The 13,573-nt window shown below is 45.8% G+C and overlaps 2 protein-coding genes across 2 annotated transcripts in view; one reads left to right on the forward strand and one right to left on the reverse strand.

Moving 5' to 3' along the window:
* LOC124020780 (adhesion G protein-coupled receptor E1-like) overlaps positions 1–11,010 on the forward strand; it is a gene marked incomplete at its 3' end in the record, with an annotated part of 29,638 nt that extends 18,628 nt beyond the window's left edge. The window contains 5 exon segments of the mRNA XM_046336046.1: positions 7,951–7,994; positions 9,914–10,024; positions 10,173–10,326; positions 10,446–10,565; positions 10,790–11,010. Of these exon segments, the coding sequence (XP_046192002.1) occupies positions 7,951–7,994; positions 9,914–10,024; positions 10,173–10,326; positions 10,446–10,565; positions 10,790–11,010 (650 nt within the window).
* A 587-nt stretch (positions 11,011–11,597) lies between these two features.
* LOC124020770 (basement membrane-specific heparan sulfate proteoglycan core protein-like) overlaps positions 11,598–13,573 on the reverse strand; it is a 14,750-nt gene continuing 12,774 nt past the window's right edge. The window contains exons 6-7 of the mRNA XM_046336032.1: positions 13,200–13,303; positions 11,598–11,702 (exon numbers count right to left, since the gene is read on the reverse strand). Of these exons, the coding sequence (XP_046191988.1) occupies positions 11,598–11,702; positions 13,200–13,303 (209 nt within the window). The remainder of the gene's footprint in view (positions 11,703–13,199; positions 13,304–13,573) is intronic.

Genomic DNA, 13,573 nt, shown 5'->3' on the forward strand with positions numbered 1-13,573 from the left:
TCCACTTCAGCACTCGACAGTCCCATTCTGTGAGTTTGTGTGGCCTTCCACTTCAGCACTCGACAGTCCCATTCTGTGATTTTGTGTGGCCTTCCACTTCAGCACTCGACAGTCCCATTCTGTGAGTTTGTGTGGCCTTCCACTTCAGCACTCGACAGTCCCATTCTGTGAGTTTGTGTGGCCTACCACTTCAGCACTCGACAGTCCCATTCTGTGAGTTTGTGTGGCCTTCCACTTCAGCACTCGACAGTCCCATGCTGTGAGTTTGTGTGGCCTTCCACTTCAGCACTCGACAGTCCCATTCTGTGAGTTTGTGTGGCCTTCCACTTCAGCACTCGACAGTCCCATTCTGTGAGTTTGTGTGGCCTTCCACTTCAGCACTCGACAGTCCCATTCTGTGAGTTTGTGTGGCCTTCCACTTCAGCACTCGACAGTCCCATGCTGTGAGTTTGTGTGGCCTTCCACTTCAGCACTCGACAGTCCCATTCTGTGAGTTTGTGTGGCCTTCCACTTCAGCACTCGACAGTCCCATTCTGTGAGTTTGTGTGGCTTTCCACTTCAGCACTCGACAGTCCCATGCTGTGAGTTTGTGTGGCCTTCCACTTCAGCACTCGACAGTCCCATTCTGTGAGTTTGTGTGGCCTTCCACTTCAGCACTCGACAGTCCCATTCGGTGTGTTTGTGTGGCCTACCACTTCAGCACTCGACAGTCCCATGCTGTGAGTTTGTGTGGCCTTCCACTTCAGCACTCGACAGTCCCATTCTGTGAGTTTGTGTGGCCTACCACTTCAGCACTCGACAGTCCCATTCTGTGAGTTTGTGTGGCCTTCCACTTCAGCACTCGACAGTCCCATTCTGTGAGTTTGTGTGGCCTACCACTTCAGCACTCGACAGTCCCATTCTGTGAGTTTGTGTGGCCTTCCACTTCAGCACTCGACAGTCCCATTCTGTGAGTTTGTGGTGGCCTCGACAGTCCCATTCTGTGACTTCAGCACTCGACAGTCCCATTCTGTGAGTTTGTGTGGCCTTCCACTTCAGCACTCGACAGTCCCATGCTGTGAGTTTGTGTGGCCTTCCACTTCAGCACTCGACAGTCCCATTCTGTGAGTTTGTGTGGCCTTCCACTTCAGCACTCGACAGTCCCATTCTGTGAGTTTGTGTGGCCTTCCACTTCAGCACTCGACAGTCCCATTCTGTGAGTTTGTGTGGCCTTCCACTTCAGCACTCGACAGTCCCATTCTGTGAGTTTGTGTGGCCTTCCACTTCAGCACTCGACAGTCCCATTCTGTGAGTTTGTGTGGCCTTCCACTTCAGCACTCGACAGTCCCATTCTGTGAGTTTGTGTGGCCTTCCACTTCAGCACTCGACAGTCCCATTCTGTGAGTTTGTGTGGCCTTCCACTTCAGCACTCGACAGTCCCATTCTGTGAGTTTGTGTGGCCTTCCACTTCAGCACTCGACAGTCCCATTCTGTGAGTTTGTGTGGCCTTCCACTTCAGCACTCGACAGTCCCATTCTGTGAGTTTGTGTGGCCTTCCACTTCACAGTCCCATTCTGTGAGTTTGTGTGGCCTTCCACTTCAGCACTCGACAGTCCCATTCTGTGAGTTTGTGTGGCCTTCCACTTCAGCACTCGACAGTCCCATTCTGTGAGTTTGTGTGGCCTTCCACTTCAGCACTCGACAGTCCCATTCTGTGAGTTTGTGTGGCCTTCCACTTCAGCACTCGACAGTCCCATTCTGTGAGTTTGTGTGGCCTTCCACTTCAGCACTCGACAGTCCCATTCTGTGAGTTTGTGTGGCCTTCCACTTCAGCACTCGACAGTCCCATTCTGTGAGTTTGTGTGGCCTTCCACTTCAGCACTCGACAGTCCCATTCTGTGAGTTTGTGTGGCCTTCCACTTCAGCACTCGACAGTCCCATTCTGTGAGTTTGTGTGGCCTTCCACTTCAGCACTCGACAGTCCCATTCTGTGAGTTTGTGTGGCCTTCCACTTCAGCACTCGACAGTCCCATGCTGTGAGTTTGTGTGGCCTTCCACTTCAGCACTCGACAGTCCCATTCTGTGAGTTTGTGTGGCCTTCCCCAGTTTGTGTGGCCTTTCAGCACTCGACAGTCCCATTCTGTGAGTTTGTGTGGCCTTCCACTTCAGCACTCGACAGTCCCATTCTGTGAGTTTGTGTGGCCTTCCACTTCAGCACTCGACAGTCCCATTCTGTGAGTTTGTGTGGCCTTCCACTTCAGCACTCGACAGTCCCATTCTGTGAGTTTGTGTGGCCTACCACTTCAGCACTCGACAGTCCCATGCTGTGAGTTTGTGTGGCCTTCCACTTCAGCACTCGACAGTCCCATTCTGTGAGTTTGTGTGGCCTACCACTTCAGCACTCGACAGTCCCATTCTGTGAGTTTGTGTGGCCTTCCACTTCAGCACTCGACAGTCCCATTCTGTGAGTTTGTGTGGCCTACCACTTCAGCACTCGACAGTCCCATTCTGTGAGTTTGTGTGGCCTTCCACTTCCACTCGACAGTCCCAGCTGTGACTCGACAGTCCCATTCTGTGAGTTTGTGTGGCCTTCCACTTCAGCACTCGACAGTCCCATTCTGTGAGTTTGTGTGGCCTTCCACTTCAGCACTCGACAGTCCCATGCTCGACAGTCCCATGCACTGACAGAGTTTGTGTGGCCTTCCACTTCAGCACTCGACAGTCCCATTCTGTGAGTTTGTGTGGCCTTCCACTTCAGCACTCGACAGTCCCATTCTGTGAGTTTGTGTGGCCTTCCACTTCAGCACTCGACAGTCCCATTCTGTGAGTTTGTGTGGCCTTCCACTTCAGCACTCGACAGTCCCATTCTGTGAGTTTGTGTGGCCTTCCACTTCAGCACTCGACAGTCCCATTCTGTGAGTTTGTGTGGCCTTCCACTTCAGCACTCGACAGTCCCATTCTGTGAGTTTGTGTGGCCTTCCACTTCAGCACTCGACAGTCCCATTCTGTGAGTTTGTGTGGCCTTCCACTTCAGCACTCGACAGTCCCATTCTGTGAGTTTGTGTGGCCTTCCACTTCAGCACTCGACAGTCCCATTCTGTGAGTTTGTGTGGCCTTCCACTTCAGCACTCGACAGTCCCATTCTGTGAGTTTGTGTGGCCTTCCACTTCAGCACTCGACAGTCCCATTCTGTGAGTTTGTGTGGCCTTCCACTTCAGCACTCGACAGTCCCATTCTGTGAGTTTGTGTGGCCTTCCACTTCAGCACTCGACAGTCCCATTCTGTGAGTTTGTGTGGCCTTCCACTTCAGCACTCGACAGTCCCATTCTGTGAGTTTGTGTGGCCTTCCACTTCAGCACTCGACAGTCCCATTCTGTGAGTTTGTGTGGCCTTCCACTTCAGCACTCGACAGTCCCATTCTGTGAGTTTGTGTGGCCTTCCACTTCAGCACTCGACAGTCCCATTCTGTGAGTTTGTGTGGCCTTCCACTTCAGCACTCGACAGTCCCATTCTGTGAGTTTGTGTGGCCTTCCACTTCAGCACTCGACAGTCCCATTCTGTGAGTTTGTGTGGCCTTCCACTTCAGCACTCGACAGTCCCATTCTGTGAGTTTGTGTGGCCTTCCACTTCAGCACTCGACAGTCCCATTCTGTGAGTTTGTGTGGCCTTCCACTTCAGCACTCGACAGTCCCATTCTGTGAGTTTGTGTGGCCTTCCACTTCAGCACTCGACAGTCCCATTCTGTGAGTTTGTGTGGCCTTCCACTTCAGCACTCGACAGTCCCATTCTGTGAGTTTGTGTGGCCTTCCACTTCAGCACTCGACAGTCCCATTCTGTGAGTTTGTGTGGCCTACCACTTCAGCACTCGACAGTCCCATTCTGTGAGTTTGTGTGGCCTTCCACTTCAGCACTCGACAGTCCCATTCTGTGAGTTTGTGTGGCCTTCCACTTCAGCACTCGACAGTCCCATTCTGTGAGTTTGTGTGGCCTTCCACTTCAGCACTCGACAGTCCCATGCTGTGAGTTTGTGTGGCCTTCCACTTCAGCACTCGACAGTCCCATTCTGTGAGTTTGTGTGGCCTTCCACTTCAGCACTCGACAGTCCCATTCTGTGAGTTTGTGTGGCCTTCCACTTCAGCACTCGACAGTCCCATTCTGTGAGTTTGTGTGGCCTTCCACTTCAGCACTCGACAGTCCCATTCTGTGAGTTTGTGTGGCCTTCCACTTCAGCACTCGACAGTCCCATTCTGTGAGTTTGTGTGGCCTTCCACTTCAGCACTCGACAGTCCCATTCTGTGAGTTTGTGTGGCCTTCCACTTCAGCACTCGACAATCCCATTCTGTGAGTTTGTGTGGCCTTCCACTTCAGCACTCGACAGTCCCATTCTGTGAGTTTGTGTGGCCTTCCACTTCAGCACTCGACAGTCCCATTCTGTGAGTTTGTGTGGCCTTCCACTTCAGCACTCGACAGTCCCATTCTGTGAGTTTGTGTGAGCCTTTGTGTGGCCTTCCACTTCAGCACTCGACAGTCCCATTCTGTGAGTTTGTGTGGCCTTCCACTTCAGCACTCGACAGTCCCATTCTGTGAGTTTGTGTGGCCTTCCACTTCAGCACTCGACAGTCCCATTCTGTGAGTTTGTGTGGCCTTCCACTTCAGCACTCGACAGTCCCATTCTGTGAGTTTGTGTGGCCTTCCACTTCAGCACTCGACAGTCCCATTCTGTGAGTTTGTGTGGCCTTCCACTTCAGCACTCGACAGTCCCATTCTGTGAGTTTGTGTGGCCTTCCACTTCAGCACTCGACAGTCCCATTCTGTGAGTTTGTGTGGCCTTCCACTTCAGCACTCGACAGTCCCATTCTGTGAGTTTGTGTGGCCTTCCACTTCAGCACTCGACAGTCCCATGCTGTGAGTTTGTGTGGCCTACCACTTCAGCACTCGACAGTCCCATGCTGTGAGTTTGTGTGGCCTTCCACTTCAGCACTCGACAGTCCCATTCTGTGTGTTTGTGTGGCCTTCCACTTCAGCACTCGACAGTCCCATTCTGTGAGTTTGTGTGGCCTTCCACTTCAGCACTCGACAGTCCCATGCTGTGAGTTTGTGTGGCCTACCACTTCAGCACTCGACAGTCCCATGCTGTGAGTTTGTGTGGCCTTCCACTTCAGCACTCGACAATCCCATTCTGTGTGTTTGTGTGGCCTACCACTTCAGCACTCGACAGTCCCATGCTGTGAGTTTGTGTGGCCTTCCACTTCAGCACTCGACAGTCCCATTCTGTGAGTTTGTGTGGCCTTCCACTTCAGCACTCGACAGTCCCATTCTGTGAGTTTGTGTGGCCTTCCACTTCAGCACTCGACAGTCCCATGCTGTGAGTTTGTGTGGCCTTCCACTTCAGCACTCGACAGTCCCATTCTGTGAGTTTGTGTGGCCTTCCACTTCAGCACTCGACAGTCCCATTCTGTGAGTTTGTGTGGCCTTCCACTTCAGAAATCGACAGAGACTCTCTGTTCCACTGGCAGCTTCCTCTTCATAATATAATGTCCCAAATGACACCCTATTCCCTATACTACATTAGACTAGGACCATATTCCCTATATAGTGCATTACATTAGACCAGGGCCCAGCACTCTATAATAGGTTGTCATTTGGGATGTGTCCTAGGATGGTTACCATGGAAACATTTCAGGTTTCTGGGTGTTTTAATCTCCACCTCAACTTCCTCTCTGTCTCATGTCTTCATTTATATCTTAGTTAGTTGGTATCTGATGATCTACTATTGTGGTGTTGTGTTGGTGTGTAGTGTTGTTGTGTTGTGGTGTGTTGTATTTGTGTTTATTAAGGATCCCCATTAGTTCCAGCCAAGGCAGCAGCTACTCTTCCTGGGGTCCAGCAACATTAATAACCTCTCTGGGATAGGCGGGATGCAAATGTCCCCACCTGGCCAATTGGCAGGAAAAATGCAGAGCGCCAAATAAATAAAACAAATGCTATAACATTCAAACTTTCATTAATTCACACATCTGTGTATTTACCTTGGCAAGTCAGTTAATTAAGAACAAATTCTTATTTTCAATGACGGCCTAGGAACAGTGGGGTTAACTGCCTGTTCAGGGGCAGAACGACAGATTTGTACCCTGTCAGCTCTGGGGTTTGAACTTGCAACCTTCTGGTTACTAGTCCAACAATCTAACCACTAGGCTACACTGCCGCCCCAGGTGTTGTGAATCCAGCCAACATGTCAGATTTCAAAAAGGCTTTTCGGCGAAAGCATAAGAAGCTATTATCTGATGACAACAGTAAACAAAGAGAGCATAGCATATTTCAACCCTGCAGGCACCACACAAAACAGAAATAAAATATAATTCATGCCTTACCTTTGACAAGCTTCTTTTGTTGGCACTCCAATAATGTCCCATAAACATCACAAATGGTCCTTTTGTTCGATTAATTCCGTCTATATATTTACAAAATGTCAATTTATTTGGCGTGTTCGATCCAGAAAAAAAACAGCTTCCACTTTGCGCAACATCACTACAAAATATCTCAAAAGTTACCTGTAAACTTTGCCAAAACATTTCAAACAACTTCTATAATACAACTTTAGGTATTTTTAAACGTTAATAATCCCTCAAATTGAAGACGGGTCTATCTGTTTTCAATACAGGAGGATCACAAACCAACGCTACTTTTCAAGTCTTACATAAGTTCTGTTATACTCACAGACATGATTCAAACAGTTTTAGAAACTTCAGAGTGTTTTCTATCCAAATCTACTAATACTATGCATATCTTATATTCTTGGCATGAGTAGCAGGAAGTTGAAATTGGGCACGCTATTTATCCAAAAGTGAAAATGCTGCCCCCTATCCTAAAGAGGTTTTAAGGCAGTTTAAAAACATTACAAAACATTCACAATAGATTTCACAACTCACTAAGTGTTGTGTTGTGTTGTTGTGTGTGGTGTAGTGGTGTGTAGTAGCGTGTTGTGTTGTTGTGCACGTGTGATGGTGGTGTGTTGTTTTGTGTTGTTGTGTAGGTGTGATTGTGTTGTGCTGTGTAATGTTGTGTTGTGTTGTGTTGTGTTGTGTTGTGCTGTGTTGTGTTGTGTTGTGCTGTGTTGTGCTGTGTAATGTTGTGTTGTGTTGTGTTGTGCTGTGTTGTGTTGTGTTGTGTTGTGCTGTGTTGTGTTGTGTTGTGCTGTGTTGTGCTGTGTAATGTTGTGTTGTGTTGTGTTGTGCTGTGTAATGTTGTGTTGTGTTGTGCTGTGTTGTGTTGTGTTGTGTTGTGCTGTGTTGTGTTGTGTTGTGCTGTGTTGTGCAGTGTTGTGTTGTGTTGTGTTGTGCTGTGTTGTGTTGTGTTGTGTTGTGCTGTGTTGTGTTTTGCTGTGTAATGTTGTGTTGTGTTGTGTTGTGTTGTGTTGTGTTGTGTTGTGTTGTGTTGTGTTGTGTTGTGTTGTGTTGTGCTGTGTTGTGCTGTGCTGTGTTGTGTTGTGTTGTGCTGTGTTGTGTTGTGCTGTGTTGTGTAGTGTTGTGTTGTGTTGTGTTGTGCTGTGTTGTGTTGTGTTGTGCTGTGTTGTGTTTTGCTGTGTAATGTTGTGTTGTGTTGTGTTGTGCTGTGTAATGTTGTGTTGTGTTGTGTTGTGCTGTGTTGTGCTGTGTTGTGTTGTGTTGTGTTGTGTTGTGTTGTGTGTTGTGTTGTGTTGTGTTGTGTTGTGTTGTGTTGTGTTGTGTTGTGTTGTGTTGTGCTGTGTTGTGTTGTGTTGTGCTGTGTTGTGTTTTGCTGTGTAATGTTGTGTTGTGTTGTGCTGTGTAATGTTGTGTTGTGTTGTGCTGTGTAATGTTGTGTTGTGTTGTGCTGTGTTGTGTTGTGCTGTGTTGTGTTGTGTTGTGCTGTGTTGTGTAGTGTTGTGTTGTGTTGTGTTGTGCTGTGTATTGTCGATCCAAATGTGATGGTTTTGTTTTGTGTTTCCTTTAGTACTGACCTGTGACCAGTTCAAAGCGAATGCGACTCCTGGACAGGTGAGTTTTACAGTACCTGGACCCGATGAGTCCTTATACAGCAGCTGAACCGCTAGTCATAGAATCTCCATTATGGCATCATTATCTTGAATGGGGAGGTCCGTTCTACTCATTCTAGATCTGTAGCTTAACCATATTTGAATAGGGAAGCCTGTTCTACTCATTCTAGATCTGTAGCTGAACCATGTTTGAATAGAATAAACATTAAAAGAATATTGCAGTGAGCAGTCAGTAAAATAACCAGAACATTTATAGAATATGGCATTAAGCAGTCAGTAAAATAACCAGAACATTTATAGAATATGGCATTAAGCAGTCAGTAAAATAACCAGAACATTTATAGAATATGGCATTAAGCAGTCAGTAAAATAACCAGAACATTTATAGAATATGGCAGTGAGCAGTCAGTAAAATAACCAGAACATTTATAGAATATGGCAGTGGGCAGTCAGTAAAATAACCAGAACATTTATAGAATATGGCAGTGAGCAGTCAGTAAAATAACCAGAACATTTATAGAATATGGCATTAAGCATATGGCATTTATAGTGAGCAGTCAGTAAAATAACCAGAACATTTATAGAATATGGCAGTGAGCAGTCAGTAAAATAACCAGAACATTTATAGAATATGGCAGTGGGCAGTCAGTAAAATAACCAGAACATTTATAGAATATGGCAGTGAGCAGTCAGTAAAATAACCAGAACATTTATAGAATATGGCAGTGAGCAGTCAGTAAAATAACCAGAACATTTATAGAATATGGCAGTGGGCAGTCAGTAAAATAACCAGAACATTTATAGAATATGGCAGTATGGAACATTTATTAAGCAGTCAGTAAAATAACCAGAACATTTATAGAATATGGCAGTGAGCAGTCAGTAAAATAACCAGAACATTTATAGAATATGGCATTAAGCAGTCAGTAAAATAACCAGAACATTTATAGAATATGGCAGTAAGCAGTCAGTAAAATAACCAGAACATTTATAGAATATGGCAGTGGGCAGTCAGTAAAATAACCAGAACATTTATAGAATATGGCAGTGAGCAGTCAGTAAAATAACCAGAACATTTATAGAATAGTAGTCAGTCAGTAAAATAACCAGAACATTTATAGAATATGGCAGTGAGCAGTCAGTAAAATAACCAGAACATTTATAGAATATGTCAGTGAGCAGTCAGTAAAATAACCAGAACATTTATAGAATATGGCAGTAAGCAGTCAGTAAAATAACCAGAACATTTATAGAATATGGCAGTGAGCAGTCAGTAAAATAACCAGAACATTTATAGAATATGGCAGTGAGCAGTCAGTAAAATAACCAGAACATTTATAGAATATGGCAGTGAGCAGTCAGTAAAATAACCAGAACATTTATAGAATATGGCAGTGAGCAGTCAGTATGCAGTCAGTAAAATAACCAGAACATTTATAGAATAGTGAGCAGTAAAATAACCAGAACATTTATAGAATATGGCAGTGAGCAGTCAGTAAAATAACCAGAACATTTATAGAATATGGCAGTGGGCAGTCAGTAAAATAACCAGAACATTTATAGAATATGGCAGTGAGCAGTCAGTAAAATAACCAGAACATTTATAGAATATGGCAGTGGGCAGTCAGTAAAATGACCAGTAGATGTGAAGGTATATTATCCAATAGGTCTATGATTTCCAAATACTGCAACTCACTATTGCATTGTTTTACATTCTTGCTCTTTCATTCTCTCTCTCTCTCTCTCTCTCTCTCTCTCTCTCTCTCTCTCTCTCTCTCTCTCTCTCTGTCGCTCTTAGACCACTTTAGAAACACGTGTTTTGATTGATACATTTCAGTGCTCTCTTCTGACACTACAATATATGTCCTGCTATAAATGTTTTTACTCACATGAAGTTAATGAACTTCTCCTCTGTCTCAGAATGTCCCAGGTTTAGCTGGTCTCCTGTCTCTGATGAGGAACAGCTGTCTGGCATTAAGTAACTCTGGGGAAGCAGCCGGAGGGAGACTGACTGGAGAGGTGTTACTGGAGGTAAACCAGTACACACACACACGCACGCACGCACGCGCACACACACACACACACACACACACATGCAAGGACTCACACAAGCACACATACAAACACACACACACGGTTCACTCACTGCCTGTTTCCTGTTTCTACTTCCTGTCCGTAGAATGTCTTCACGGAGATGGACGGCCTCTTGTCTCATGCTATCCTAAACAACAGCCGGGAGGTGAGTGGGTTGCTAGGCACCGTGGAGGACGCCATGAGGTTCATCGGGCCGCAGCTCAGAGACACCCACACCACCATGGAGACAGACCACACAGGTAACACACACACCCACACCACCATGGAGACAGACCACACAGGTAACACACACACACTCCTGAACACACACACACTCACACACATCTTCTTTCACCTTAATCCTTGTCCTTGTACACAGCGACTGAGCTTGCAGTGAGGAGGGGACAGACTCCGCCCACTGGGCCAATCAGCCTGGCCAATGACAACGCTCGGCTGGACACCAGCTGGGAGACAGCCACCGGCAACGGGACATACCCAGGTAGGATACTCTCATCATCATCATCATCATCATCATCATCATCATCATCATCATCATCTCTATAACTAAGTACTATATATTTTAGTACCAGTAACTTAAAAAAATATTCCATCCTGGATTCCGGATTTCGTGCTTATTCCAGAAGTCTTCCAACCTGAAAAACCTGGGGATTCTGGGAAAGTTACAAGACATTCTGGTAACTTGTTTCATTCTGTGCTTCCCAGGTTTCACTCTGGCTGGGTTGGTGTGTTACAAGACAGTGGAGAAATCTGTCAACAACTCCTTCCAGTACCTCACTGACACGGACACAAACAGAGGCACAGCAACCGCCACAGCATCAAAGCCTAGCTACCAGATCAGTTCCAAGGTGGTAACAGCCTTTGTCAGTAACCCAGCAACAGAACACCTCACCAAGCCTGTCATCCTCACCTTCAAACATCTACAGGTATCATTTAAATATACTATAATACCTGAAGTTAATATTTGATGTATGTAAATATTATAGAATATTATAATGGCACATCTACAGCTAGGACTTGTTTCATATACATTTTCAATTACGAGCTAGATTATACAGAGCTGTGAAAAAGTATTTTAATTTAGTCTACTTTTGCTTATATTTGATAATGAATGTTATCAGTTCTTCAACCAAAGCCACATTTTTAGATAACACTCAATGCCCCAGTGTGAAAAAGTAATTGACCCTTACACTCAATAACTGTCTGTGCCACAATTAGCTGCAATGACTGCAGCCAAACACTTCCTGTAGTTGTTGATCGGTCTCTCACATCGCTGTGGAGGAATTCTGGATCAGTCTTGCATGCAGAACTGCTTTAACTCAGCGACATTTGTGGGTTTTCAAACATGAACTGCTCATTTCAAGTCCTGCCACAACATCTCATCTTTAGCCATTTTCAGGTAGACTTGGTTTTGTGTTTTGGATCATTGTCTTTCTGCACTTCAGCTCACAGATGGAAGGCCTGACATTCTCCTGTAGAATTCTCTGATACAGAACAGAATTCCTGGTTCAGCTCACAGACGGAAGGCCTGACATTCTCCTGTAGAATTCTCTGATACAGAGCAGAAGTCATGGTTCAGCTCACAGATGGAAGGCCTGACATTCTCCTGTATAATTCTCTGATACAGAACAGAATTCCTGGTTCAGCTCACAGACAGAAGGCCTGACATTCTCCTGTAGAATTCTCTGATACAGAACAGAATTCCTGGTTCAGCTCACAGATGGAAGGCCTGACACTCTCCTGTAGAATTCTCTGATACAGAGCAGAATTCATGGTTCAGCTCACAGACAGAAGGCCTGACATTCTCCTGTAGAATTCTCTGATACAGAACAGAATTCCTGGTTCAGCTCACAGACGGAAGGCCTGACATTCTCCTGTAGAATTCTCTGATACAGAGCAGAATTCATGGTTCAGCTCACAGACAGAAGGCCTGACATTCTCCTGTAGAATTCTCTGATACAGAGCAGAATTCATGGTTCAGCTCACAGACAGAAGGCCTGACATTCTCCTGTAGAATTCTCTGATACAGAGCAGAATTCATGGTTCAGCTCACAGACAGAAGGCCTGACATTCTCCTGTAGAATTCTCTGATACAGAACAGAATTCCTGGTTCAGCTCACAGACGGAAGGCCTGACATTCTCCTGTAGAATTCTCTGATACAGAGCAGAATTCATGGTTCAGCTCACAGACAGAAGGCCTGACATTCTCCTGTAGAATTCTCTGATACAGAGCAGAATTCATGGTTCAGCTCACAGACAGAAGGCCTGACATTCTCCTGTAGAATTCTCTGATACAGAGCAGAATTCATGGTTCAACTCACAGACGGAAGGCCTGACATTCTCCTGTAGAATTCTCTGATACAGAACAGAATTCCTGGTTCAGCTCACAGACAGAAGGCCTGACACTCTCCTGTAGAATTCTCTGATACAGAGCAGAATTCCTGGTTCCTTCTAATAAGGCAAGTCGTCCAGGTCCCGAGGCAGCAAAGCCTCCCCAAACCATCACACTACCACCACCAAGCCTGACCGTTGGTATGAGGTTCTTACTGTAGAACACAGTGTTTGGTTCCTCCCAGAGGACCACACAACATGCCATCGCGTGACTCCAAGTTTACTTTGATTTGATGGATATTATATCAATATTTGTGTCTAAAAGTGTTTCCACGTATTCAGTTTGGTCGACAGTTGGAACGTTTACCGACGAATGTTCTGTTTCCATCAGGCCTGTCAAGACATTATTTTATCACTCACCTACTTCACTCACCTAACAAGGTTGGATGGAAACCTGCTCACAGACGATGAGCACCATGATAAACATGTTGGATGGAAACCTGCTCACAGACGATGAGCACCATGATAAACATGTTGGATGGAAACCTGCTGCGATCACCATGATAAACATGTTGGATGGAAACCTGAAGCACCATGATAAACATGTTGGATGGAAACCTGCTCACAGACGATGAGCACCATGATAAACATGTTGGATGGAAACCTGCTCACAGACGATGAGCACCATGCACCTGCTCACAGACGATGAGCACCATGATAAACATGTTGGATGGAAACCTGCTCACAGACGATGAGCACCATGATAAACATGTTGGATGGAAACCTGCTCACAGACGATGAGCACCATGATAAACACCTGCTCACAGACGATGAGCACCATGATAAACATGTTGGATGAGCACCATGATAAACATGTTGGATGGAAACCTGCTCACAGACGATGAGCACCATGATAAACATGTTGGATGGAAACCTGCTCACAGACGATGAGCACCATGATAAACATGTTGGATGGAAACCTGCTCACAGACGATGAGCACCATGATAAACATGTTGGATGGAAACCTGCTCACAGACGATGAGCACCATGATAAACATGTTGGATGGAAACCTGCTCACAGACGATGAGCACCATGATAAACATGTTGGATGGAAACCTGCTCACAGACGATGAGCACCATGATAAACATGTTGGAT

This window comes from Oncorhynchus gorbuscha, unplaced genomic scaffold (genome assembly GCF_021184085.1).
Source record: "Oncorhynchus gorbuscha isolate QuinsamMale2020 ecotype Even-year unplaced genomic scaffold, OgorEven_v1.0 Un_scaffold_907, whole genome shotgun sequence".
NCBI lineage: Eukaryota > Metazoa > Chordata > Actinopteri > Salmoniformes > Salmonidae > Oncorhynchus > Oncorhynchus gorbuscha.